Source organism: Sycon ciliatum, chromosome 4 (genome assembly GCF_964019385.1).
Source record: "Sycon ciliatum chromosome 4, ocSycCili1.1, whole genome shotgun sequence".
NCBI classification, from domain to species: Eukaryota; Metazoa; Porifera; class Calcarea; order Leucosolenida; family Sycettidae; genus Sycon; species Sycon ciliatum.
The window spans coordinates 34,204-60,000 of record NC_088646.1 but is presented as its reverse complement, the minus strand read 5'-3'; the positions used below and the strand labels follow the sequence as shown (position 1 = coordinate 60,000).

At 48.0% G+C, this 25,797-nt stretch overlaps 1 protein-coding gene and 1 long non-coding RNA gene across 2 annotated transcripts in view; both read right to left on the bottom strand.

The window, feature by feature from the left end:
• LOC135813583 (uncharacterized) overlaps positions 1-7,096 on the bottom strand; it is an 8,799-nt gene extending 1,703 nt beyond the window's left edge. Inside the window, exon 1 of the long non-coding RNA XR_010553022.1 lies at positions 6,663-7,096. This is a non-coding gene — a long non-coding RNA (uncharacterized LOC135813583). The remainder of the gene's footprint in view (positions 1-6,662) is intronic.
• A 1,320-nt stretch (positions 7,097-8,416) lies between these two features.
• On the bottom strand, positions 8,417-25,166 carry LOC135813736 (uncharacterized). The gene is made up of 7 exons (XM_065326746.1): positions 25,014-25,166; positions 24,726-24,783; positions 21,989-22,172; positions 18,296-18,512; positions 14,212-14,399; positions 12,762-13,008; positions 8,417-9,926 (listed from the first exon to the last, which is right to left on the bottom strand). The coding sequence occupies exons 1-7, from the start codon at positions 25,050-25,052 to the stop codon at positions 9,564-9,566; spliced, it is 1,296 nt and encodes a 431-aa protein (XP_065182818.1). The 5' UTR covers positions 25,053-25,166; the 3' UTR covers positions 8,417-9,563.
• Between the last annotated feature and the right edge of the window lie 631 nt (positions 25,167-25,797).

Here is a 25,797-nt window from a genome sequence, read left to right as displayed (position 1 = left end):
GAGGCGGCGGGACCTTTCTTCTCCCTTCTTCTACTCTCTGTGTAGGCACTACTGCCGACGCCGTCTGCTCAGAGCTTCAACACTGTCACCCCTGTCATTTTGCTCTTCCTCATAGTCCTCTTCTAATGATCTCAGCATTCTATTTATACAACAACTACGCCCATTAAAACACAACAATCCACCCGATCCGTACATTCCCGGCCCATCAGTACCACACCCCTAAACTTTCGAAAAATAGCACGTCACTTTCTATGGTCTTTTGAAATCAAACCGCGGCCATTACAATAATGCGATCTAAACCATACCTAGGAATGGGTTTGCTCCCCACACTGGAGCTCGCGCTATTCCGCCGACTTGACGCTTGACGGACTCACGACTGCCATCCAGAGTCGCAACCATTCTTTCTAAACCATACCGCTAATTATTTTAGTTAGCTATCCACTTACCGGTATATCCTTTACCGAAATTGTATTCTTTAACGCAATATTCTTCTTTCTTTTTCTTCTACTCCATTCCATCAGCACCCGGCCGATGGCAGAAGATTGGCATCCACTGGGCTAGCATGCAGCAGCCAAAGCTGGGGCCTTTTCTTACTCCGCTAAACCCCCTTCTTAAAACGAAACTGACGTGCATGTTCACTGCCGAATTCTGCCGAATTCCCGTCCGCCCGGAGGATTGGTCCTTGTCGATCCGCTGGCAGGATCAATACTTTTATGAGAGTGCCCTGCCCTTCAGACTGTATTACGCTCCAGTCCAGCTATATGGAACTCTGTCGCATCCGCCAGTGAATGGATTATGTGCTAGCAGTTCGCACTCACACGCCTGTTGCATTACGGGGAATACCTCAACTAACGTTACTTCCTCAGTGCATGCTCTGGACTTGTGTTAGCTTGCCAGCAATTTGCTATTCTGCTCCGAGCGTTTACATACTTCGATGTTTCTCTGGCCCCAGCAAAAGTGGAGGGTCCAGCTCAAGTCCTGACGTTATTGGCATCATCCCAATACGGGGAGTACCTCGACTAACGTTTCTGTCTCCATGCATGCTCTGAACTTGTGTTAGCTCGCCAGCAACTCGCTACTCGGCGCCGCGCGTTTACATACCTCGGTGTTTCTCTGGCGTCAGTAAAAGTGCTTTCTCAATGCATGCTCTGGACCTGTGTTAGCTCGCCAGCAACTCGCTACTCGGCGCCGCTCGTTTACATACCTCGGTGTTTTCTCTGGCGTCAGCAAAAGTGGAGGGTCCAGCCCACGTCCTAATGTTTATCGGCGTCATCCTGGACACCCGCCGCGCTAACATCAGTATGCCTATGGACGAACTTGCCGAGCTTCGTGATCTCCTTCGGGCCACTCTTCACACAGCTTCAACTACCCAATGTCAACTCGAGTCTCTTCTGGGAAAGCTCCCGTTTGCTACAAGAGTGATAGCCCCTGGATGCAAATTGCAGATTGTGGTCACTTGCCAACTGGTACCGGCAGCCGTGTTACCTGATCAAGCTCTCCAAAGAGTGCCTCAAAGATCTTCGCTGATGGCCTGAGCTCCTGGATTAGCGGAACGGCCGGTCCTTCTTCCTACACCCTAAATGGACGCCGTCCCCCGACTTGTTGGTATTCACTGATGCAAGTGGTGCACTTGGCCGGTGCTCGTACAATTGCGACCGGGGATAGGGCGATGGACAGTCAATCAAGCAGAGCAGCAATCGCAAAGGGTTGTTTACAATTGTGGCAGCCCGCAGCACCTGGGAAAACTAGCGGCATCAGCTGCGAATGCCAATCGATGGGCATTTACAGCAACTGCGAGGATATTGCTCACCAGTTGTGGCTTTGGCCTGGCGGTGTACACCGGCCACTCGTTTCGAATCAGCTGCGGGACTCGATATTCAGAGAGGCGGGAAGGTGGAAAGCGATGTCTGCCCGAGTAACATTCGGACGCCACCTGCAGCCAAAGTATGGGTGGCTGCGGCAATGGCCTCAGCCCATGATATCAAGTTCTGACAGTCTTTACCTAGCTTGCACCGCTTACAGATTGCACGGGTAGCTGCACTTTGTGATCCGCTCCGGGAGTGCCGATTTATGTGGGGTATATGCTCTCAACTGGTTATGCATACCAATATATTTAGCATTTGGAGGCTCTACTCAGAGTCATTGGCGGCTCTACTCAGAGTCATTGGCGGCTCCATGCGGAGTCATTGGCGGCTCCATGCGGAGTCATTGGCGGCTTCATGCGGAGTCATTGGCGGCTCCAAGCGGAGTCAATTTGCGGCTCCATGCGGGGTCATTCGGCGGCTCCATGCGGGGTCATTCGGCGGCTCCATGCGGGGTCATTCGGCGGCTCCATGCGGGGTCATTCGGCGGCTCCATGCAGAGTCATTCGGCGGCTCCATGCGAAGTCATTCGGTGGCTCCATGCGGAGTCATTTGACGGCTCCAAGCGGAGTCATTTGACGGCTCCAAGCGGAGTCATTTGCCGGCTCAGCTGCGAGCCATCTAGTGGCTCCAAGCAGAGCCATCATACCAGTTGCTCGAATCGGCACTCCCAGCTTAATCCAAAACTCGGTTGCTCTGTTGTGAGGTGGGGGGATGCTAACCTAGGAATGGGTTTGCTCCCCACACTGGAGCTCGCGCTATTCCGTCGACTTGACACTTGACGGACTCACGACTGCCATCCAGAGTCGCCACCACTATTTCTAAACCATACCGCTAATTATTTTAGTTAGCTATCCACTTACCGGTACAGTAAAACCTGTGACTACCGACCACCTCTTGGTGCCAGCAAAAGCGGTCTTTAGTAGCAGGTGGTCTTTAGTTAGAGGTTTGCACCGCGTGACCATATGTGGATCCCATTATATGATATGTATATCAAAATGCAGCTAATACAATTCCCCAGGACTTGCGCAATGTCAGAAAGACGGAGAGATGGAGAGAGAGAGAGAGAAGATTAATTTTTTGCAGACTTCAAATTCAGCTGCTACTTCTGAAGCCAAGAGTCAAACGTTCCCTGGGGAAGTTTCGTTTCGCGCTGGGCTTCAAATTTGTTCATGCGATCAATCATACCGACTGTCCTTGTTGTGACTTCTCGATTGCTTGAGCATTAGGACCTTGTGGTGCTGCTTCGTTTCTGGATTTCTTGATGCCATCGTCGATCCGTCTGTATGACTGGGGTGAGAGCTGCCCAGTCTTCGTTTCTCCTCCGAGTAGTAACATTGATCAGAGAGCGCTTTCGATGCGCTCTCCAAGACGTTTCCTATCATGTTTTTTCTTGACAGCGCTTGAAATTTTGACAGGTGTAGTGCAGTCCACACCGACTCCACAGCCCAAATTACCTGCATTCATTTGTTCAGCTGTAGTATCGAAAGATTCTTTTCAGGACCATGGAAAATCAATAAAATTTCAAGAAGGAGCTTCGAGCAACATTTGATTTCCTACATCGCGGTCGCTAGTTACGGGTCAAAAATTGTGTTTGGGACAGGAAAAGGTGGTCGCTGGTCGCGTTCAGAAGGTAGTCGCTAGTCACAGTGCATTTTGAATGTGAGACCTTACGTGCCTGGCGAAGTGGCCGGTAGTACCAGGCTGGTCGCTAGTGACGGTGGTCTTTAGTTACAGGTTTTACTGTATATCCCTTACCGAAATTGTATTCTTGAACGCAATATTCTTCTTTCTTTTTCTTCTACTCCGTTCCATCAGCACTCGGCCGATGGCAGGAGATTGGTACCCACTGGGCTAGCATGCAGCAGCCAAAGCTGGGGCCTTTTCTTACTCCGTCAAACCCACTTCTTAAAACGAAACTGACGTGCATATTCACATTGCATGTTGTGAATGTCCCCATATTTGCCCCGACATCTTAGCTCGTAAAGCGCTCCAGATACATCTATGCTACGGTGCGCAACGCATACTCGAATTACGGTACGGGACACATACGGGATACTGCACCAACCATGGCATGCCACGTGAACCACCCTACCAGGCACCGTGACACGCACCGAATTACAGCGGTGTGGATACTGGCTAGCGCCAGATGCTACTAAAGTACAACTGAATAGCGTCTTTTGCATAGCTACGGGAATAATCTCATATCCCAAGCATTGCAGCTCTGCTAATAGAATAATTCAGGTTACTCCCACTCCATTTCTCTAGTGCTTATTTTTCTGAAAAAATATCATCTTTGGCACCAGAATGCTGCCACCAAGAGTACATTAACCAGAGTGTGCAGCCCAAAGAGAATCATCCCACAGCAAAGTTTATTGTTTAGGGCATAGACTCGCAGTAACAGTCTCACCTTTGCTGCATCTCACACCGCTTCACACGGTCATCTACTCTATCACCATGGTAATTTCTGTGGCACATTGCTGCTTGTTTAACAAAAACGTAGAAAACACACCGAATTTCCAGGTAATTACCATGGTGATACGGTACTTTAGCTTGAACCTATTGTATGACGGGTTTTCTACGATTCATAACGACCTAGGGAATAACTAACAGTTAGCGACGCAATTCTTCTGAGGTGTAAAGTGACTTCAGGAATACATGTATGTTGCAGAAAACTGCGATGCATGCTGATTATTTACTGTGCCCTATTGTGCACCATATACCTGGTGGGTTACTCAGGGATAAAGTAGATGCACACAAGTGCCATGCATCACGGCACAGGTTAGGTTCGCAACTAGCTGCTACAGTGTACTTGTGGTCCGAACTTGCACTCTACTCAGCTCTGCATACGCAAAGAGTGCTGGTGCCGAAATGAACCAGAAGGGTGCTGAGTGGGACGCAACAACAGTGACTCTGGATACCCATGTACACAGATATGATAGGGTATGCAGTACCTGCTCTAAGATTTAACACAAACCGGGTACACGTCTACCTGGCACAACTCCTGCAACACTGGGCCAGGGCCAGATGCGTTCAAGTGCGGCTACTGTGTGTCAGGGAGTCGTAAACTTACTTTCGACTTCCTGATGTACATGATTGTACATGTACATGTATGAACGTACTCGCACTGGGCACTCTGGCCGCACGCATCTGCACGCGTATGCAGCCTGTCAGTGGCGGTATACCCTCGAAGTATAAAAAAAAGTATAGTACTCGACAGGACTTCCGACCGGGTCGCAGGTAACCCAGTGTTCTTTTTCCAAAAGGTCCAAGTACTCACAAACAGGGCCACTGACCTCGCTCTGGAGCAGACACTGGTAATCTAGGTCCAAGTTTGCTCGATTATGTTCTGACGCTTCATGTGCTTTCATAGCCAAGGTTTCTCACTTTCTTCGCAAGCTCTTTTAGTCTTGAGAGTTGACAACTGCTTATGGTTGTGTTGGCAGAAAACATGTCAGCTAATCTGACAACCGTCCAACCCCATTTTACTGGTAAGTAGTCAGCGAGTGGCTTTGATGGGGCCATACTAGAGGGGAAGTTACGCGGTATATTTGTGCTTCCTTTTTGAAAACACGTTCTCGCTCGAAGGGTTTCTAAACTTTATCCCTGCGCTCATTGATGGAGTTCATCGATGGAGTTGCCAGCGGCACTCTACAGAAGAACAATGTTGTCAAGTTTTTTTATGAAAAATTGTCAAACATTTTCAAATTGCTATAAGTTTGGTTAGGGCCGGGTTCCACTGCGGCTCCGCAGCTCCGCTGCTCCACGGTACTTGGCTGCATGCAGCAGAGCGGCGCGGTTCCAGTGACACTCGCCATTCACGGTACCGCGATCGTGCTCGACGTTTTTTGATGACATTTAGCCTGCCTGCACGAGCGTGAAATCCAAAAAAATCCTCGTGTTCTGGCCTGTGCAACGAATTAAAATTCCCCCGAATAAAACAATTAAGCGCGGGAAACAATGCAAGCCGTGACCGCGGCTTGCATTCTTTTGTATCAAGCAGCGAAGCGAAAGCTGGTGATGAGCCGCGGACTCGCTGGACCAGCTCGTAATGATGACGTTTCATGCCGTGGATGATGTTTGTTTGTTTTTTGTTTTTTTTGTTTTTGTTTTTGTTTTTTTTACTAAGGCCACAGCTTCCAATCATGACATGCAAAGCAGCGGTGCAGCATCGCAGGCATGAATCGTGGACGTGGTGACGGGGTCTGATGTGCTCCACCGACCTAGGGTCTCGGCTTCACTGCACAGCAAACGCGTCGAAAGAAAACGGGGGCTAATAATTATCGGGAGATGGGGGGGGGGGAAGAAGAAGAGAAGAAAGAAGAGAGAGAGAGAGAGAGAGAGAGAGAGAGAGAGAGAGAGAGAGAGAGAGAGAGAGAGAGAGAGAGAGAGAGAGAGAGAGAGAGAGAGAGCGAGAGAGAGCGAGAGAGAGCGAGAGAGCGCGAGAGAGAGCGCGCGTGCGCGAGAGAGAGAGAGAGAGAGAGAGAGAGAGAGAGAGAGAGAGAGAGAGAGAGAGAGAGAGAGAGAGAGAGAGAGAGAGAGAGAGAGAGAGAGAGAGAGAGAGAGAGAGAGAGAGAGAGTGTGCGGCGGAGCGGCAGTGGAACCCAGCCCTTAGGCAAAGGAAATTTGTCATTAATTTGTTTATGCTGCATAGATGGAGAGCTGCACACTCTGGCTTATGGACTCTCGCCTACAGTGTAGTCGTACTGCTAGTGTACTGGCATTACAGAAGACACGAAAAACGAGAACATAATTATGGCGAGAAAGTAACTACTGGCTAAGAATTGCCCTAGGACTTACCGCTTCTCAGTGCTCCATACCAGGAAGTAGTACAATACCTACTCCCTGCTCCATACGAGTGTTTTCTCCTCATTCTCTGCATCCTTTACCCCAGGAGTCTCGTCCATTTAGCGGCTCAAATGCTTGAGCTCCGGATAGCGGAAAATAGCTCGTCGTCCATTAGCGGCTCTAATAGTACCTGGTCTGAAGTGTCGCAGTCTAGCAACTATGATTTTTTCCAGGAGAGTAAGGGTTGCAAACCCAAAGAGACCCTAAGCTTCGTCTATCAAACAAAACAATTGCCCTAAAAAATGGAAGAGGAAAAGAGTGAGCGAGCTGGTCTGAGCGCGCTACTTTTCAAAAAATAGAAGCTGAAAGCCATCAAAGTCAAAGCATTCTGGCTAGCGCGTTTGTGTATGTCACGAGCGCTAGCGCGCTAGTCGAAGCAAACGCTCGCAGGCCAGAGTTAGCGCTATTTGGGCTGTTTGCCGCACGCGGCAGCTGGATGGATCACGTGATCCAAGCTGACAAATAAGGTCCGATGGTTCAGCTACATTGAGCCACAAGCGACGGAAACCGTGAGCTACATGACGAGTGGACACTTATGTGCATGAAACGCAGCGTCAACCGACTGTCTCTGTTCTCTTCTGGCTTTGTGACGATTGTACATGAACTGGACTGGCTAGACCTACATGTATGCTCAGCATAGGACATGCGACAACGAGTGGGCTTTACAACCACCATACCACCAAGGCCAGAGAGCTGCATCACGACACATGTATCCGCATCAGATACTATTATGCGATCATTACTACATTAGCTGCAGGCTTGCAGGTTACTGTTTGACAGTTACAAAAACCGGCTGTAACTAGGTTACTTATACAGTACAGTACTCACTAGTACTGGCACTTGTCAAAGCTGTTCAGTGATTGTACAAATAATTCATGAAGCATGCATTTGGAACAGAGGAGTGTTTTCTTTCTTGGGAGTGCTGTAGTGTAGTGTATTGTGCTAACGTTAATGGTGACCATGGTTTTCTGTGGTGACTAAGGTGATGTGCCCATACAGACGATTCCTCATAATAATAACAATGATAACGAACGAACACAGGAGAATTGGTTCGTTATAGTCGAAGTTCGTTATAACAGAAGTACAGTTACACTGTGGCGATGTCACGTGGGCTCAATCTTACTTGGACATGGACAACGGTTCGGTATTATCACGAAATTCGCTATACATCTACATGTACATGTATGCGAGTTGGTTATACATGTCAGTGGAGTCAACTGTAGAAATTTTTGGATTCTCGCAGCTGACGTACGACTTCCTGTGCTGTGCATTTCCCAAGGTTCCAGGCCACTGAAAATGAACTTTGTCATGTAGATATCTCAGGCCGGGGGGGGGGGGGGCGGTATCCGGCATCTCGGTGTGTGACCATGGTGGTCTCTTCCCGTCGTGTACCAGTACTCACACAACACACGCACAGGCACACCAGTGCGCAATCCTACACAAACACACAGACACCATGTACCATGTATACCATGTATACGCCCGTCGCAAGAGAAGCTCGCAAATCTGCAAATGCACTGGATGTGCACCCACAGATTTTCTCATAGCAACGATAGCGAACAAGATCTGAATGAGACAGATCAAGACTTGCGCCAGATAACTGTCTCTCTCACACAAACACACACACACGAGCACACACATGCACGCGAACACACACACACACACACACACACACACACCTGCCATGACTCAAGTCCACCAAGCAACCACAATCCAAGGATATCATTGCAAACAAAATCATGAGCAGGAGCTTCCCAAAGAAGCAATGATAATCCGGATGCAGCCAAACTTGCTTGTGATGTACACCCAACACAACGGAATACACAAGCACCACCAACACAAAGTAAAGAGCATGCTCGTGACATTAAAAGAGATAAAGACAGAAAGAGAATATACTTTACTGTATTCTTTAAAAAAGAAGGTAGGGCACATGCACGTCAAAGGCACAGGTGTGGCAGATGAAACGTTAAATCCAAAACAGAATACAAGCACATGGCATGCAGAAAAAGACCAGAAAGGACACGCAAAGTAGTCCCAGGACAGCCGTGGGGATAAAGAGATGCGACTGGAGAAAAGAGGCGCAATACACTATGCCACAGGCTAACGAGGGAACTGCTGCCTCAAGATGATGCCGGAAAAGGTGCAACTGTCCGCTTCTTAACACTACTGGGTAGCTGACTCCTTGCAACAGGCCACGGCTAGGGGATTTCCATGCACAAGATAAGTATAACTGTTATACGAGACTGGGATTGGGATTGCATAGTCCCCAGCCAGCTTGCTTCTGTGATACTTGTTTCTGTAGTAATGCTGGATGGTAATGCCTGTGTCTGTGGCAAAGAGATTCAGCCATGCTTCATGCAACCAGAAAAAGAAAAGTACAAAGTCATGTACATCTTTAGAAAACATGCAAGGACGGAGCGGAGACGGTAAAGGAGCCGATGCAAACACACCACACACACGTGCCGAGGGAGATAGGCAGAGAAAGACAGAGAGACAGTAGAAGAAAGAGAAAGAGAGAGAAGTCTGCGTATGTATGTGTATGTGTGCGTGTGTGAGTGTGTGTTGGGGGGGGGGGGGGGGCGTACATTATTGTGCACGTGCACGCATATGAGTGTACTTGCGAAGGTGTTTGTCTGTGTGAGCAGGTGCACTCATGTGCATGACTGTATATTTGTGTGGTGGGGGGGGGGGCATGGGGATGGTGACACAGACGGACAGAGAGACAGACAAACGGACAGAGAGAGACAGACTGACAGACAGACAAGCAGACAAAAGAGACAACAGAGAATGCCCGTGTCACAGGGCGAGTTGGCTTAATTGCAGCACACCCATCACCAACACAAACACATCCAGTTACAACGCTTCGCTTCGCGGCTTCACCTCGTCCCCTTCAAGATCCTCATAGAACGAGTAGGTTGGGTTCTCAAAGCCGTGCTGCTTCACGTACATGATAGCCTCCAGATCACGCTCATCCTCTGTGGCCAGCGGACCCTTCGACGGCAACCGCGGTGCATCAGACAACGGCGACACAGTACGACGGATTATGCGCTGTCTTCGTTCTTTTGTGCAGTACATCATAAGCGTAAAGATGATACCCGCAACCAGGATGAATCCGCTGACGGTCAAAAGGATGTGCTTTGCTGGCCACTTGAACGTCTTCGACGCGCCAGGCTTCTCTTCGGCTACAGGACTTGTGGGTGGTTCTTCGGTTTTCTCCTGCATGTGGATAAGCACACGTGGACACACAGACACAATGTGATACAGTCATCTTGTGAACACCTCCATCTTGCCCTGATGATGCTCAATGGGCGAAATGATGGAAGTTGCCGTATTTTCCGTAGTATAAGCCGCACAGGAGTACAAGCCGCAATCCCATTGTTGTGCCACGAAATACAGACATCTCTACTATTTTATCACCACTAATTTGATCATCGTAGTATAAGGTGCACCCCCCCCCCCCCTTTGTTGGGTACAATTTGAGTGTTCACAGTGCGGCTTATACTCCGGAAATACGGTATTTATTGATGGCCAGCAATCGAGGACATCTGGGAGTTGAAATTGTTGTACTCCTCCGAGGTGTGATTTTTGGCGTGCTGGGCCAAGCACAAGGAAACCACCTGTCAAAAAAATGAAGGAAACGGTTGTTGGTTGATCCTTTGGTGTAATCTTTGTAGCTAGTCGAAGCAAGTTGCTGTTGGGAGCAGAAACGCTGAAATTGACTATGTTCTGCATGTACTCATGTACTCAGGCATGCAGTCTTACTCGTATTTTAGCACTTTTTCTGGAATGGAAGCTGCTCTACGCCCCTTGGTGAACATTTCCTGCGCTCGCGGAGCAGCTGAAAAGGACCACTGGTATGTCTGGTTCCTGGTTTGAAAGTGGAGAGTCGACTTTTGTGTCTTGAAAAAGGAGTAGAGAGTGATACGGCTGTAGCTTATTTTGAGTGCTCCTCATACATTTTTGATCCTGATCGAAATTCTCAGACCAAAGTCAGCGCGATGATGGTCGATCAGTTTTCTTGTGGATTTTTTAGTTGTTTCGTCTCGTATCTATGTCAGTATCGTGATGGTGAAGTGGAGAGGGTGATTTTCTTCCTCTGGGCTTCGTCGGCCGACTTTGTTTCGTCCTTGTTGAAAAGTGATGCTGAAAAAAAGGTCGATTTGCAAAATTATGTTGATTTTGAATGTACAGTGAAACCTGTCTAAGGCGACCCCTCAAGGGACGAGAAAAAGTTGTCGGCGTGGCCAGGTGGTCTTCTTATCCAGGTTCAGTGGGTCACGTGATCATATCCACATGTGATACCGTATTTTCCGGGGTATAAGCCGCACTTTTTTTCGCTAAAAATCGGACCAAAATCGCCCCTGCGGCTTATACACCGAATATGCTTGCGCGAAAGAATGCTTAGCATGGCATACATCAGTATGCATGCTGACGTCATGTGACATGTCATTCGACTCAGCTTCACGCCTGTGTTGCTATCCCGGCACTTTTACTAGTTTTAGTGCATCAGTGGCAGCGAGACTGAAGATAGTGCAGATGACATGGAGTGATCTGTAGTCAACACAGCAATACACCAACATCTCTGCAGCAACCTGTGGTGCACTAACACTTCATAATCTGATCTAACATGGTATTTAGCTCCATAACCATAATAAATTTGTAGAAAGGCCATTTGTCAATGAGTGTAAAAAATCTTGGTTTATGGGTGCGGCTTATACTCTGAACACCAACTTTTGGTCAATATTTTGCCTCAAAAAGGGGGGTGCGGCTTATACCCCGGTGCGGCTTATACCCCGGAAAATACGGTACATCATTTTGATCAGTGCATCACAGTGCACACACCTTTGCTACTCTAGCACGGCCTGTGTGCCTGGGCAAGGCTGGGGTCCTCAGACCTGTCAAATGCCGTGCATGCACCATGTACATCTACACTTCCTGCACTGATGTGTAGATCTACCATGCTTGGTGCACCATGTAATGCGTACATTTACATGACTAGCACTGTGCAACGCGGTCGCGGGTGGGTGGTCGTCGGTCGCGTTGAGCAAGTGGTCGCCTTATCCGAGGTGTTTTGAATGTGAATGCGTCCGTGACAAGGAAAAGTGGTCGCCATGGTCGAGTGATCGCCATATCCGAGTGGTCGCCATGGTCGAGTGATCGCCATATCCGAGTGGTCGCCATTACAGGTTTTACTGTACGTTATGACATGCGATTGCTGGCTATGATTATTCTTGTCGTAGAGCTGAGAGCCTGTGCGGGGATGGAAGTGTTTGCGAGTGTAAATATGATGCCGCAGTGGAGTTGGAGAGTGTAAACGAAACGTTACACCGTCCTGCTCAAGGAGATCCAATCGCGAAAGTACAGCGAAACCTGTCTAAGACGACCGCTCAAGGGATCTCCAATACGTGGTCTCTGTTACCAGGTGGTCTCCGTATCTAGGGTCATTTGACTGGAAATAGCATCTCTTGGTCCTGGTTTCACTGGGTCTTCTAGGATAGGTGGTCACCCTATCCGAGTGGTGACCTTGACAGGTTCCACTGTAAAGTAGGCGCCAAGCTCTGCGGCGCAGCCCTAGACCTACAGATATCGGGTAACATCACTGGCAAGCTCTGCAGTGCAGCCCTAGACCTACAGATATCGGGTAACATCACTGGCAAGCTCTGCGGCGCAGCCCTAGACCTACAGATATCGGGTAACATCACTGGCAAGCTCTGCAGTGCAGCCCTAGACCTACAGATATCGGGAAACATCAATGGCATGCCTTACTTAATTTACCACTGTAAGTGCGAGGCACCAAAACGTTCAGGTGCCAATTTTGGATTATCATCGTTATCTGTTATCACAGGACGGTACTAGAGGGTCGTTGCGTTCCTGCGGATGCGGAGAACACGACTTCCAGCCGTGTCTCACGGGAACGGTGAAATTTATTATATTTTATCACAAGGAACATACCTACGGATAGAGGGGAAACAAAACGCAAGGAAAGCAAAAGTAAAACAATGGGTGTAGGCACTGCATGGCCTGTGGTGGATGTATGGTCTAGACAGTTACCTTAGCTAAATGAGATTCTGGAGTAGACTTGAGGCCTTGCAGCCACTCATGATAGCGCTTCCCGTCAAATACTCCGGGCTTAACCGAAGACACAGTGGCACTGTCGACTGCCCACACTCTATCGTAGACTTCCTTGGCGAATTCTCTGGCAGTCTCCGTTGGTGGAGAAGTAGTGGGGCTTGAAGGTGTTGTGGGGCTTGAAGGTGTAGTGGCCTCGTCTGTCACGCCAGTTGTTGCAGTCAGCATCCTGGATATAGTGAAGGGAATGAGAGACACATCCACAAGCAAACACGCACGCATGCATGTGCACATACACACAAGTACGCACACACGCACACACACGCACACACACGCACACACACACACGTGCACACACGCCCACACACGCACACACACACACACACAAATTGACCAGAGGTCCCACATGCTCATCTTTTCACTAAGCTGACTTCAGGCCATTAACCATGTTTCAGCACACAATCTCATACCAAAATGCTGATTACACCTAACATGTTTTCCTGTCCCTTGCGGAGAGAAATCGATCGGGTTATGTCTAGAATTTTTATAACTATACGATTCGAACGTGCGTAGGTCGCGTTCTGCCTGAAGAAGTGCATCTAGGTGCGGAAAGAAATCTCTTTTGGTATAAGGAGAATCGACTATGGTGCGTAATATCGGCGCAGCTGTAGCTCTGGAGATGCTGGTGACGTCCTCGGCTTCTGAGGAGTCCCCGATCGACCATAACAAGATCAATTCAGGATCGGATATCGATGAGCTGCAATAGAGCGAGGGGAAAATCATGGATTTTCACCAACCTGCCGCCGAGGAAGACCATAGCGCATCAAGCAAATCCAGTGTAGAGTCTCATGTCAGTATGACAGCAGTCCGTGTTGTGCTCATCGGTGCACGTTCTTACTGACCGGCATCTTGCTTAAATTTGTCAGTGTTGGACACAAAGAACGGATACTGTAGAACGGGTAATTTAGCGACTATTAATTTTAGCGTTTTCCCATTGTCAACCGGTTAGCGACGTTTTATTTTAGCGATTTGCAGCGATTTTACTCACGGATCACCAGTGCACTACTGTCTCAACGGATTAGCGACTTGAAACTTTAGCGAAAAGGAGTCGATCGCTAAATTCGCTAGGGTTTTTACGTCGCTAAAATTACCCGTTCTACAGTAACTTGGAAACCTTTGGTCCTTCTCTTTTCACAAAATAGAATTACAAATCGCTATTATATCACGGTATTTTCGCCGTATTTTTATTTTCGTTAATTTTGCTAGAGAATTCAGGCACCTAAATTTAGATCACACCTAAAAGGCACTAGAGTATGCACTGTATGTGAAGGTTAGGCTGGTCACCTGATTCTACAATACACCTGAAAGCTGGCAGGTCCCTGGCACCGAAATTTGATCACACGTAAAACTACATGTTATACAGAACACTCACCGGTCGCAGTCCGCTGGGCTCAATGACGAGAAGATGGACTCCCACTGCGCCTGGATGCGCTGCACTGCGCGCTGGGCCACTGCGAAGCGTTCACACGGCCTGACCAGCGCCGGGATGTACGCACTGCGTGTGCAGATGTCACTGGCGCGGCCTGTCACGTGGAACGTGTGGCGGATGTGCTTGGCGGCCTGCGAAAGGGAAAGGCGACAGAGACAGGCCAGGGCACGTATGTTGGTGTGCATGCGTTAGAGAACGAGTTAGACAGGGAGGGGGGAGGGAGCGAGCGAGCGAGGGAGGGAGAGAGAAATTGAGAGAGGGAACATAAGTTTGGAACTACTGAACACTAATTAAGCAAGGGAACGCACAGGAATCAATGTTGATGACGAAGGTAACATAGACCTTGACATGCGCTTCTAAACTTTTTTCTTTCATCTCCCCCTCACGAGGTTCCGATCAAACGTTTCGGTTTTTCTCGGTGCAATTATGATTTGCGTGGCGCGCGGCCCAATCATCATGGTCACTTTAAATTGCGCGTCATGTTGCGCGTTACGTGAGCGCAACCTTATCGTGCAGCACATCTTGCAAGCCTTTGTTCAACTTGGAGATCTCCAGCAGACAGTATCGTCCACCAGGACTGCACGACTAAGTTTCAGAAGGAGAACTCCTCTAAGGGCCGGGTTCCACTGCGGCTCCGCGGCACTTGGCTGCATGCAGCGGAGCAGCGCGGTTCCACTGACACTCGCGGTACCGCGGTCGTAGTCCACACTTTTTGATGACGTTTCACCTGCCTGCGCGGGCGCGCGAAATCTAAAAATCCTCGTGTTCTGGCCTGTGCAACAAATTAAATTTTGAATTTTAAAATTCTGGCGTACAAAACAATGCAAAGTACGGGAAACAGGTCGAGCCGCGACCGCGGCTCGCAGTTTTTGGTCAAGAATCATAGCGAAAGCTCGCGGTGAGCCGCGTCCTCGCTGCTCCAGCTCGAGCCGCGGTCACTATGGTAGTGATGATGTTTCGAGCCGCGAAAGACGAGCAGCGGAGCCACAGTGGAACCCGGCCCTTAGGTCAAAAATACATCTTGGAAGGTAATCATGTAGGACCCCATTGAGATTGCCGTCATGAACAACAGTTACTTCACCCTCATGGACGAGTATAAGAAGGCCCACCCTGGAGAACTGGAAAGACCAGAGTTGCTTTCCCAATGTGAGCCCAAAGTAAAGCTTGTCTAGCAGCTGGGTGATATTGAAGGCAACTCCGCACCACCTGTCAATGCAACTGCACCGAAGCCAGCACCCAAGTAAAAAACACCACAGGTCCTTCCGTCCACGGCTGTTGAAAGTGATACGAGCGACGTAACTTGTCACCTTCGCATGGGCTAATGAGAAGGAGTAGAAAACCCCCGGATGCTACTGTGCGCACAGTCAGGGAAAGTCTGCTCCTTCATTGTTCTTCTCTATCCAGCAACAAGCCAACAAGCCGTGCTTCAGTGACTATCACAGGTAAGCACCATGCTAGCAGCATGGCAGGTATTTACGCAAGCATTGGTCTCCACGGTTTCCGTGTTGGTCTTCACCAAACCGGAGGATGTGTGTTTGCCGCTGCAACGTAGAGGTGTTCAGCAGGTTGAGAGCCGCAAGAAGAGCAAAACATAATATTTTACTGACTTCCCAATTGCTATGGACAAGCTGACCCTCGTCTTTGATGAGGGTGAAGGAGGTGTGTACCGATTGAAACAAACAAATGCGTCAGATCATCTAGCCCTGTTGAATGTCTCAAATCACGATAAAATTATGGAAGCCGAAGCTGACTCTCGCCCAAGTGATGCCAGCGACAAACGTTACCGGCGTTGCAATTCACCATCCTTTTTTCTTCTCATCACTTTAACGATTGTTAGAGGCGACAGCTGAGACTTTTCACTTTGGTCGCTGCTTGGATGACGACCACACCACAACGTCGTGGTAGAGCATCCCTGGCCATAAGCGAGGGTCTCTGGTTCGAGAGCTGGAAGTGACAGTCAATTTTCTCTTCAGACTTTCTCCGTGTGCACCTTCCCCTGAAACTGATGAGTACTTCGGTCTAAGTAGTCGTTTTCTGAGAACTGAATGAGCTACGACCGTGTGAAAGGGTTTGATAATCGTGTGTCGCTCCCTACGTGGGAGTTCACCCTGCCATCCAGAGCACACGAGAATTTTCTTGTAGATTTGCCGAATGAAAGGTTCGATGGGCTTTTCGTGCTGCGCTCTGGATGGCACTCGTGAGTCAGTCAGGTGAGAATTCAAGCGTAGTGAATAGCAGTTTTAGCTATGCCGTCTGAGGAGTGTTTTTTTTTCAGACACGAAACTGTGAGCAACCGCAAGCAAGGACCTGGTTGCACTGGCCAATAATGATTTATTTTATCTCGGATACTGGACCAATAAAAATAAAAATAATGCAAAATAGAAGAAAACACATGGGAACGAGTTAGGAAGCAACTTTCTGACTGCTTGCCATCTTGTTCACTCGTTCCCGTGTGATGAATTTTATGCATGGTTTATCTCTAGATCCATTATGTTTCCACTTTTGAAATGGTATTTGTCAGATTGTGAATGTAAAATTTCGCCTGGCGGTGCCCCTTGAGCTTTTGAATACACTGAGCTGAAAATCTGGTTTACCCAATTTGGTGCTTAGCTGGTTTTGCATCTCAGCTCTTCATATGTTAAGTGTACGATAGATGGTGTAGGATAGATGGTGTAGGATAGATGGTGTAGGATAGATGGTGTAGGATAGATGGCCGTTAGAGAAAGTTCTACAGCTCTCACATGATACTGTATAGTACAGCTATTCGTAAATTTGACCTTTATTGCTAGACTCCCTGTTTCAGTTTGATTCCCCACTCTCTCTCTCTCTCTCTCTCTCTCTCTCTCTCTCTCTCTCTCTCTTTCACACACACACACACAAACACACACATACACACACACACACACACATACACACACACACCTTGACCTTTGACGCCCATCGCCGGAGGCGATGATAGCAATGCTACGGCAGAAGCCATAGCAACTTGTGCTGGGATTGCACCATTCAACAGCTTGCAAGGCTGAAGAATTGACCGTCACTATTCAGCCTGGTCTACACCATACAGCTATTTTGAAGTGACTTTTTCTGGCCAGTGAATCCCTATTTTTGGTCTTTTCTTTTTTTTTCCCGCACACACATCACACCACATACTCCGGCATGCACTGGCTGTTGGTAACCACCCAGGAGAATGAAAGAAAAGTCAGGAAGAGTCTGAGAAAGAGAAGAAAGACGTGTGTGACCATAATCGTCGGGAATCGAACCCGCAACCTATCGATTGGAAATCGCTGCACATACCACTGCACCATACGGGACACACACACACACACACACACACACACACACGCTCACAGTCAATTCTCCCGTCGCGAGTCCCATTTGGGACGGATATGAGAATAATCATCATAATAAAAACTCAGATGGAGAGCCAACGATTAATTTATAGAAAAGAAAAAGGATCAAGGAACTATCATTTATGCTATAATGTACACTAACACCGCCAGTAAATAAACAATCAGCTTGTGCGATAACATTGCACGACACTGACCGACGGTACTGACGTTCTACAACTAACTGGCAAACAGCTGTAGCTCTTGGTTGCGCTCACCTTCCCCTCTTATGTTATTTCTATTACTTAGAACCTTCCAAGTTGGAAGGCTGTTGGAGTGCGCATCCAAGATGTGCTAGAGCTGTTAGCCAGTTAGTTGCAGAACATCAGTATCGTCGGTCAGTCTCGTGCAATGTTATCGCATGAGCTGATTGTTTAGTAACTGGTGGTGTGGACACTATAGCGTAACTTGTAGATCCTTGTCCTTTTTTCTTTTCCATACATCCTCAAACACTCTCTAAACGGTCTCTGGGCTACACCAATCACTAAAAGAAAAAGAGATAATTATTTGTCCCTGGTTCGAGTCCTGGTGGTGACAGTCAATTTTTTCTTCAGACTTTTCCCATTTGTGTCTTTCCCTCAAACCAGTGAAGATAATCATTAAATCATCATTTTCTTTTTCTATAAATAATAACTCACATGATGTTTGTAGTCCTGGGTCATCTCATAGACGTAGCACGCGTGCTTCGGCGCACACTTTCCCAGGACGCGAGTCAGCGATGCCACCTCAGCGGCTACAATGTCGACAACGTCCTTGAGACGGCTGTGACAGACTTTCTGCGTGATGCCTGCCTGCGCCACAAACGACTTGGAGTTGGAATTGCCGAGCGGAAGATGACTCACCAGGTACTTGCAGCTGCAGAGTTGGACGTACATACCGGCCCAAACAAGACACAAACACACACGATGAAGGTGGATTGCACATGATGTATTGTAAGGGCCAGTCCATACTGTAAACCCGGAATCGTGTGCGCCTGTTTTAGTTCACGAATTGCGATGGCAGACCATTCGCACCTGCAAAAGTTTGCGATTGGAGTCGATTTGATGATTGACTCGAATCTGAGGTTTGCGTTTCGCGCCCACTTACTTTCGCGACTTCACCCGCATCGCGAAAACCGCGAACGTTTCAGGACCGCAAAGGTTTCTGCGTTTACAGTAAGTGTCGGCATTTATCACGGCCGTGCAACATGTACTATAGGAGGAGGGAATACAGCAATATGCACTCTCATGGGATAATCCTCATTCATCATAGTACATGTACACGGTGTTCACACAATATGGCTTGAAAGTGTTACAGTTTTTTTGTATGGAACCCAGGCGAGTAGCTTGCATAGAGCACGGGGGCACGTACACCCCCCCCCCCAAAAAAAAATTTCAACCTATGTTCAACTTGCACATAATGACCATGAATGACATGCACCAGCCATCCTACACATATGCGGCCGTTCACCCCCTCCCTCCCCCCCAGAAGGGGATCAGTTACGCCCCTGGATCCATACATGTTTGTGTAGTTTTCGTTCACAGCATAGTGACACCTCCAGCGGTAGAGACTGGACTGGGCCCTCCCGGTCAGGGGCCCACCCCCGCTACAGAACCAAATCCATACCTACATGTGACATGCGACTTGCTGCCGAAGTACAATACCTGTTACTTGTAGTTTGAAAATGGACGCGACTAAAGCTACCTCTTTCAGTACCTCGAGGCCGACAATGAGCCTCTGCCTGATGAGAGTTCCGACTGTTTTGAAGGTCACTTTATGTTGTCAAGGGAAGAGGAAGACCTGGACCGAGAGCTTGACGGCAATGGCAGCAGTGAATTTTCCGATGACGGATCAGCAGATGATCAGGTGCACGACAATGCTGATGATGATTATAAGCCTCTTCCGTTGCGTAGCCGAGTACAACCAAGAGTCGGAGGACGTGGTGTTCAGCAGAGAGGAAGAGGAATATGAGAGGCAGAATACGCTAGGGGCAGTGACGTACCAAGAGGTGGTGTTGGTGGTGGGGCAGGTCGCGGAAGAGGCCGAGGACGCAGTGCTGGACCTGGTCATGTACAATTGTCGTCCATGGATGTCGTAGATGACGGACCATAGCAGATACCTGTGTTTTAGCCTTCAAGTGAACCTGGACTGAAACTGCCTCCTAAGTTTGTCGTTGACTCAGAGGCTAGTATCTCCAAATTAATTTTTACACCTGAAATAGTTGCAGACATCCTCAATTTCACTGATGCCTATGCTGATGCTCACATCGACCAGCGGCCGTCCTACAAAAACAAAGATGGCCTATGGACAGCAACAAGTGCAGGAATTTACAGGCATCTCGCCCTACTTCTCTATACGGCGTACGTTCCTCGTCCCGAACTGTCTGATTACTGCAAAACTACTTCTCTCTTCGCTGGTGGCTATGCCAGGCTTATGATACCGTCTCACAAGCAATTGAAGGCTCTGATGTCCTTTCTGTAGCTCGTGGATCATAGCACTAAGAACCCGGAGGACCCTCTCCGAAAGGTCACCTGATCAAGCATCATCACACAAAGTGCCGTACGTTGTTCGAGCCGTCACCAAAACATAGCGGTGGACGAAAGATGATTCGGTGCAAGGGCCGAGCACCTGTTATCCGGTATACACCAGCAAAGCCGTCTAAATGGGGGGGGGGGGGGTGGGTGTTCAAAGCATTTGCCCTCTGCAACAGAGCTAGCGCCATTCTGTGCTATTTCGAAATTTATACTGGCCAGGGCAATGCAACAGGTGGACTGGCACATGATGTGGTGATACTATTGGTTGAAGGTCCAGGCAACCAGCACCATGCCGTGTAGTGTGATAATTTTCTCACGTCTGAGAAGATGCCAACGTCCCTGAAGGACCTGAACAAGAGCATTGTTGGAATACGACATAATCGAATCGGCTTTCCTGCAGAAATGAAAGGCGAAAGAGTTCAAAAGGCGGGCAGATCCTCGGGACGATCCACTATATTTCCAAGGAATATGTATTGTACGTGCAGTGGAAAGACATAGACGCGTGTATCAGTTCTCTCCTCCATCCGTAGGGGAAGCAGCACAGCCATGGTTTCAAGGAAAACCAAGGGTGCAAAGACAGGGTCACGTTCTACAAGTTGACATTCCTCAGCCTCGGTGCATCATGGACAATTACCGCAGTACGGCTGGTGTCAACACATTCGACTAATTGAAACTCATCGCATGCTACGGCGAACCAGAGAGTCATGGAAAAGTATCTTTTACGATTTGATTGCTGTTGCTGCAGTAAATTCCTTTCGATCCGTTGAATTCTGGCGTACTGGCCACCCCAGTCAACTATCACACACAGCATACAGTCGGCATTCCGATTTTCAGTCCAGCCGTGTTCGGCAACTGGCTGAAATTCCAGTGGATAAGCCCCCACCCAAGCGCCTCTATGGTCAGGCTGGTGTCCAAGTTCCACTGCCTCCAGCACCGGCTGCACCAGCAGGAACAGCACCCCCCCCCCCCCCCCCAAGCTGTGCTTTGAAGTGGACAAGGCTCAGCTCAGGGTTAGGACATACTGCAAGGCCTGAGCACTTTCCCTTCATGTAGGGCCAGGGGATTTTTTGACAAGTATAGTGGAGTAGGATTGGATAGTGGAATCTTTGCTTTTTGAGAAAAAAGTATAGTGCTGGCAGCTGAAAGCCAACCCCCAGAGTGGTACGCTCACCTTGGAAAGACCCAGCACGGGATTGTAACACTACGAAAAAGAGACCGCTGGAATGGGTGTTACACTAGATAATGAGATTGCCTAACATGGTGCCGGCACCAGACTGCGCTTTGTAAGTGCACTATAACATGGCATTGTAGCTTTATTATGCGGATTGTGTTTACCGCCTAAGGGTTAATATTATGAGCTTTCGGTTTGGAGTGACATGGTCTCAGAAAGTCTACGTTTCGTGTGGTTGCAATAAATTGTGAATTGCGAAAAATTTGGACGGCCCCTACAATCCTAGGAAAGCCATTTTAAGACCACAGAGTAGCACTCTCGCATTCCAGTCACTAAGCATCATCGTAAGTTGATTGCTTAATGTCCTGATACATACTCAACTCATTGCTTTGATGACCGCATTGACGCCAGGGTGATTGGGGTAACCCTGAGAGACAGACCCCTGTCAGACTCGGCGCAAATGTCCTCACAAGAAGAACACACATGCGACGTTGCTCACAATAACTCATGCGATCCTTTCTCACTTCACTTTTAATTATGCAAGGTGACAGATCCCCTTTACTGTGGCAAGGGTGGGGGGGGGGGGGTGGGGGGGGGGGGGGGTATAGCCTAGGTATCGGATTCTCTCCTGATACCAATAAGCTTACAAATCAGAGTGCTTGTCCAAAGAGCAGGCTCTGGCAATTGACCGATTGTGCGAGCGTTCACTGAGCAATGCCTCCTGTCCTAGAAGATACGCCTCGTCGTGGCATCCTTCTCGAATGTGCTGTCGTCGTTCATGAAGTTTCTCTTGGATGCTGGCCAAGAACGGCTGCGCTAGCCCATAGCACTCTGCAGTGCCAGTGGAAGCAAAAGAGGAAGAAAGGCAAACGGGCACACAGGCAGAGAGACAGAGGAGGCAGAGAGACAGAGGAGGGAGAGAGACAGGGGAGAGAGAGAGAGAGAGAGAGAGAGAGAGAGAGAGAGAGAGAGAGAGAGAGAGAGAGAGAGAGAGAGAGAGAGAGAGAGAGAGAGAGAGAGATGTGAGATTGAAATAGAGAGAGAGAAGAAAACATTGATCAGTGCAATTCATGTACAATCGACTCCTGATAAAACGAATACCATCGTGCAGGAGAATTAGTTCTTTATGCAGGAGTGAGAGAAAGTACGCAGCATGTAGAACACACCAGCATGATACATGTAGAGTATGTCGAAATGCTCAACATGACTTAATTTTAATATTATTTCAGACCTCGCTTATCCGGTCCTCTCTTATCCGGATCCCTCGCCATCCGCAAGAAAATCGTTGGTCACCGATTTACAACACATGCATACATACAGTATGAAGAGTATATAAGCCCCCAGGTTATAATTATGCTCTTGACAGTATGGGTATTCGATTATCATTCCCTGGCCTGTCTGGATATTTTCATGGATGTGGTCTGACTGTACCACCAAAGCAGGCTTCCCACACCGCAAACATCCACACTGTCAACATACTGAAGTACCTGTCAACAGAATCTGTCATGTGTAAAGGACCAGGTGAATGAAAGCACTAAAAAATTATGCAAGGCTAGTTGTGGAAGTACCTGTCAAGAAGAGAGCCTGTCACATGTGAAGGTGTAGGAAAACACTAAAAAGAACAATCATAGTAGAAGTTGTATGCAAGTGTTGGGACCTGCTGAAAAGTCTGTCATACAGAGTTGCACATCTTATCAGAGAACGTCGTTTCCGCACACATTTGTATATGCGCTTATGGGAGGAAAAATGACCGTGCAAAGCAGATGAACATCTTGCTCTCGCTTTCATTGTGTAATTCACACTTGTAAAGTACACTGCTGTTGTTCTTAGTGTTATTTCTCTAACTAAATACTTAGATTTCTATAATACATGTAGTTCAATTTTGTTTCAGTGTCCTTTAGTGCAACGACGATTCCTGATGACTGTTGTACGAAAACTTGTTTGAATTCTTTTTTATTCTCTACACTATTTCATCATATTCTCATCGTGTTAGGGGCCATCCGTAAATATAGATATTTATTGCGAAACGAAAACTAGTCATTTAGGGGTTGAGCACCTGTTCGTTTCTCGAAAAATATTGATGCACAGTTTGTATGTGTGGGCACGTCCAGAAAATAAAAGAAAAAATATCGATACTATGCATCGTTTGTATGTGTTCGTTTTTGAGGGAGGGGGGGGGGAGGGGGGGGTTGAAGAGAAACGACTAGTTTTCATTTCTAAATAAATATCGGTATTTACGGATGGCCCCTTATTGCACAGTGTCTCCACTGTTTTACATTGCATGAATAAAGTGTACACAAAATGGTGATTCAGCTTGTCGTATTGATTGCGGTTATCAAATTATTGTCTCCTCGCCATGGTTTCTTTTTTTTAGTAATTAGAAATAGCAATACAGTACGGCAGTGGAGGTTCAGTGCCTAAACCTAGCCATGCCTGAGCTAGCACTTAGCAGTTCCAGTAGAGAGCTGCTGGGATGGTTACTTCAGCCTTTCTATTCACAGTCCCCACACCAAGCCATACAGTATTACAGGCAGCCATGCAAAAGTAGTGATAACATAAAAATTCATAAGTGCTATCCCTACGTGTTCAAGTGTCTACTAGCTACACGATTACAAGCAGCTAGCGACCACCTGCGTGCGATCTACTTCAGTACTTGTACTACAACACGACACCGATCCCACCTAGCTCCTCGCATCACAGCCCACCACCTAACAACCCATCGAATCACGTCAAGATCATTGCCGACCGCCACGCGGAAAGGAGAGCGGAGCGCGCACCATTACTGAGTGCCCGCACAAAGAAGGATAAAAATTAATGTTACTTTTTGCACTTGAAAGTAGTTCATGATGACCGCGTTCGCTTCTTGAGCGAACAATGAACAGACTTCTCCTCGCTTCACTTCTTTGTGCGCAAGAACCTAATCGCCGATGCTGGCTAAGTTAGTTTATTCCAAAAATTAATTAGTCGAATTTATTGCTCTTTTTTCCTGTAGATTAGTACGCAGAGATCTACATCGTACATCGACAGTAAACACCACACACAAACACACACATACACAAGAGAAGAGGAGCGCTGGTGTTCGTCACCGACACGCACAAGCATTGTTTCACATCCGCCAGCCAACAGACGCGCCACAGCAGCTTTTTTCCCAAGGATCGCTTACGCAAGCAAATAAATAATCACAGATGGAAGGAGGAAGCAAGTCTACAAATGATTGCTTCCAGCTCTGACTCGCTTGCCTAACACACGCTAGCTTAGTACGGTCTAGAACTGAAAGCTGATCAGTCCCGATCAGCAACGCAACGCGGAAGCACACGACAGAGCAAACGGCACGAACATCTAGAACATTTTAGCACAGCATACAACAATGCAAAATCAACTCACCCGAAGATATGAACTCTGCCGGAGGGCGACGAGTAGAGTGAATAGCCTCGGCTGCCACCTAGTAGCATGAACGCAGGAACGCAGGTGCCGACAGCACAGCCAAACAACAAAGGCAAGATGCAAATCAGGCCAGCGACAGTCAGGAACAGGCAACATGACTCATGAGGGAGCTAGCTGTGTCGTGATTTGAGCTAGGCTTTACAAGCAGCAGAACAGCAATGCGAGTGACTACAAACACGGCAAGTTCTTCTTTGTGCTCGCTACTTCACGTACGACATTGGTACTCACCAGGCCACACGCCAGAAGGAGAGCGATCCTCGCGAGCATGTCTACTTCTTGGCGTTTCCAAACACTGATATTCCTCCTGTTCTTCCACACTGCTCAACAAAACTGAACATAAGCCACGAGCGCAACAGAACTCTGACTCTGAACAGAAGTCAACAGAACTCTACTGTACTGAGTGTATACCATACTATCGTATACATATGTACGTGTAGTGTAGTTCACCGCGATAGACTCCCCCGCGGCCGCCGCCGATATGTGTAGACTGGTCATCATGATCATGTACGGCTAGTACATGTAGTAGTACTAGTAGATCCACGTACTCAGTAGATCATGGTACTGCCTACTGGTAGATCTACACTAGTCTACAGTCACATTCGCGTATAACGACACTCGGCGGGGCATCAAAAAAGTGTCCTTATTCGCGAAGTGTCGTTATACCCGAAGTCTCATTATTATGTATTTTTTTATTTTTTTTGGAAGGGGCTTTGGCATAGTGCAGTGGTGGCCTGCGGAAGCGAAGGCTTGTGTGTTTCTGAACATTCAAGTGATGCTAACGCGGATCCCGCGAATATTATAGGGGGCTTTGCTCTGATCTGGCGGCCTGGGCATGGAAATCCTGTCGTTATTCGCGAATTGTCGTTATATCCGCAGTCGTTATTAGCGAAGTTAGTTGACTGTATAATTGACTGTATTAGTTAATTACTACACTCTCTACCAGCTCTACAGTACAGACTCAGTACTACCTCGGCTCTGTAGTGTAGTACTAGACCTACGCTGTATGACTATG

Excerpts from the sequence above, each read along its gene's own strand:
- LOC135813736 (XM_065326746.1), bottom strand. The coding sequence starts at position 25,052 with ATGCTCGCGAGGATCGCTCTCCTTCTGGCGTGTGGCCTG. Across the intron at positions 22,173-24,725 it reads GGCAGAGTTCATATCTTCGG|AGTGCTATGGGCTAGCGCAG; the intron begins GTGAGTTGATTT and ends CTGGCACTGCAG. Across the intron at positions 9,927-12,761 it reads CAGAATCTCATTTAGCTAAG|GAGAAAACCGAAGAACCACC; the intron begins GTAACTGTCTAG and ends ATCCACATGCAG.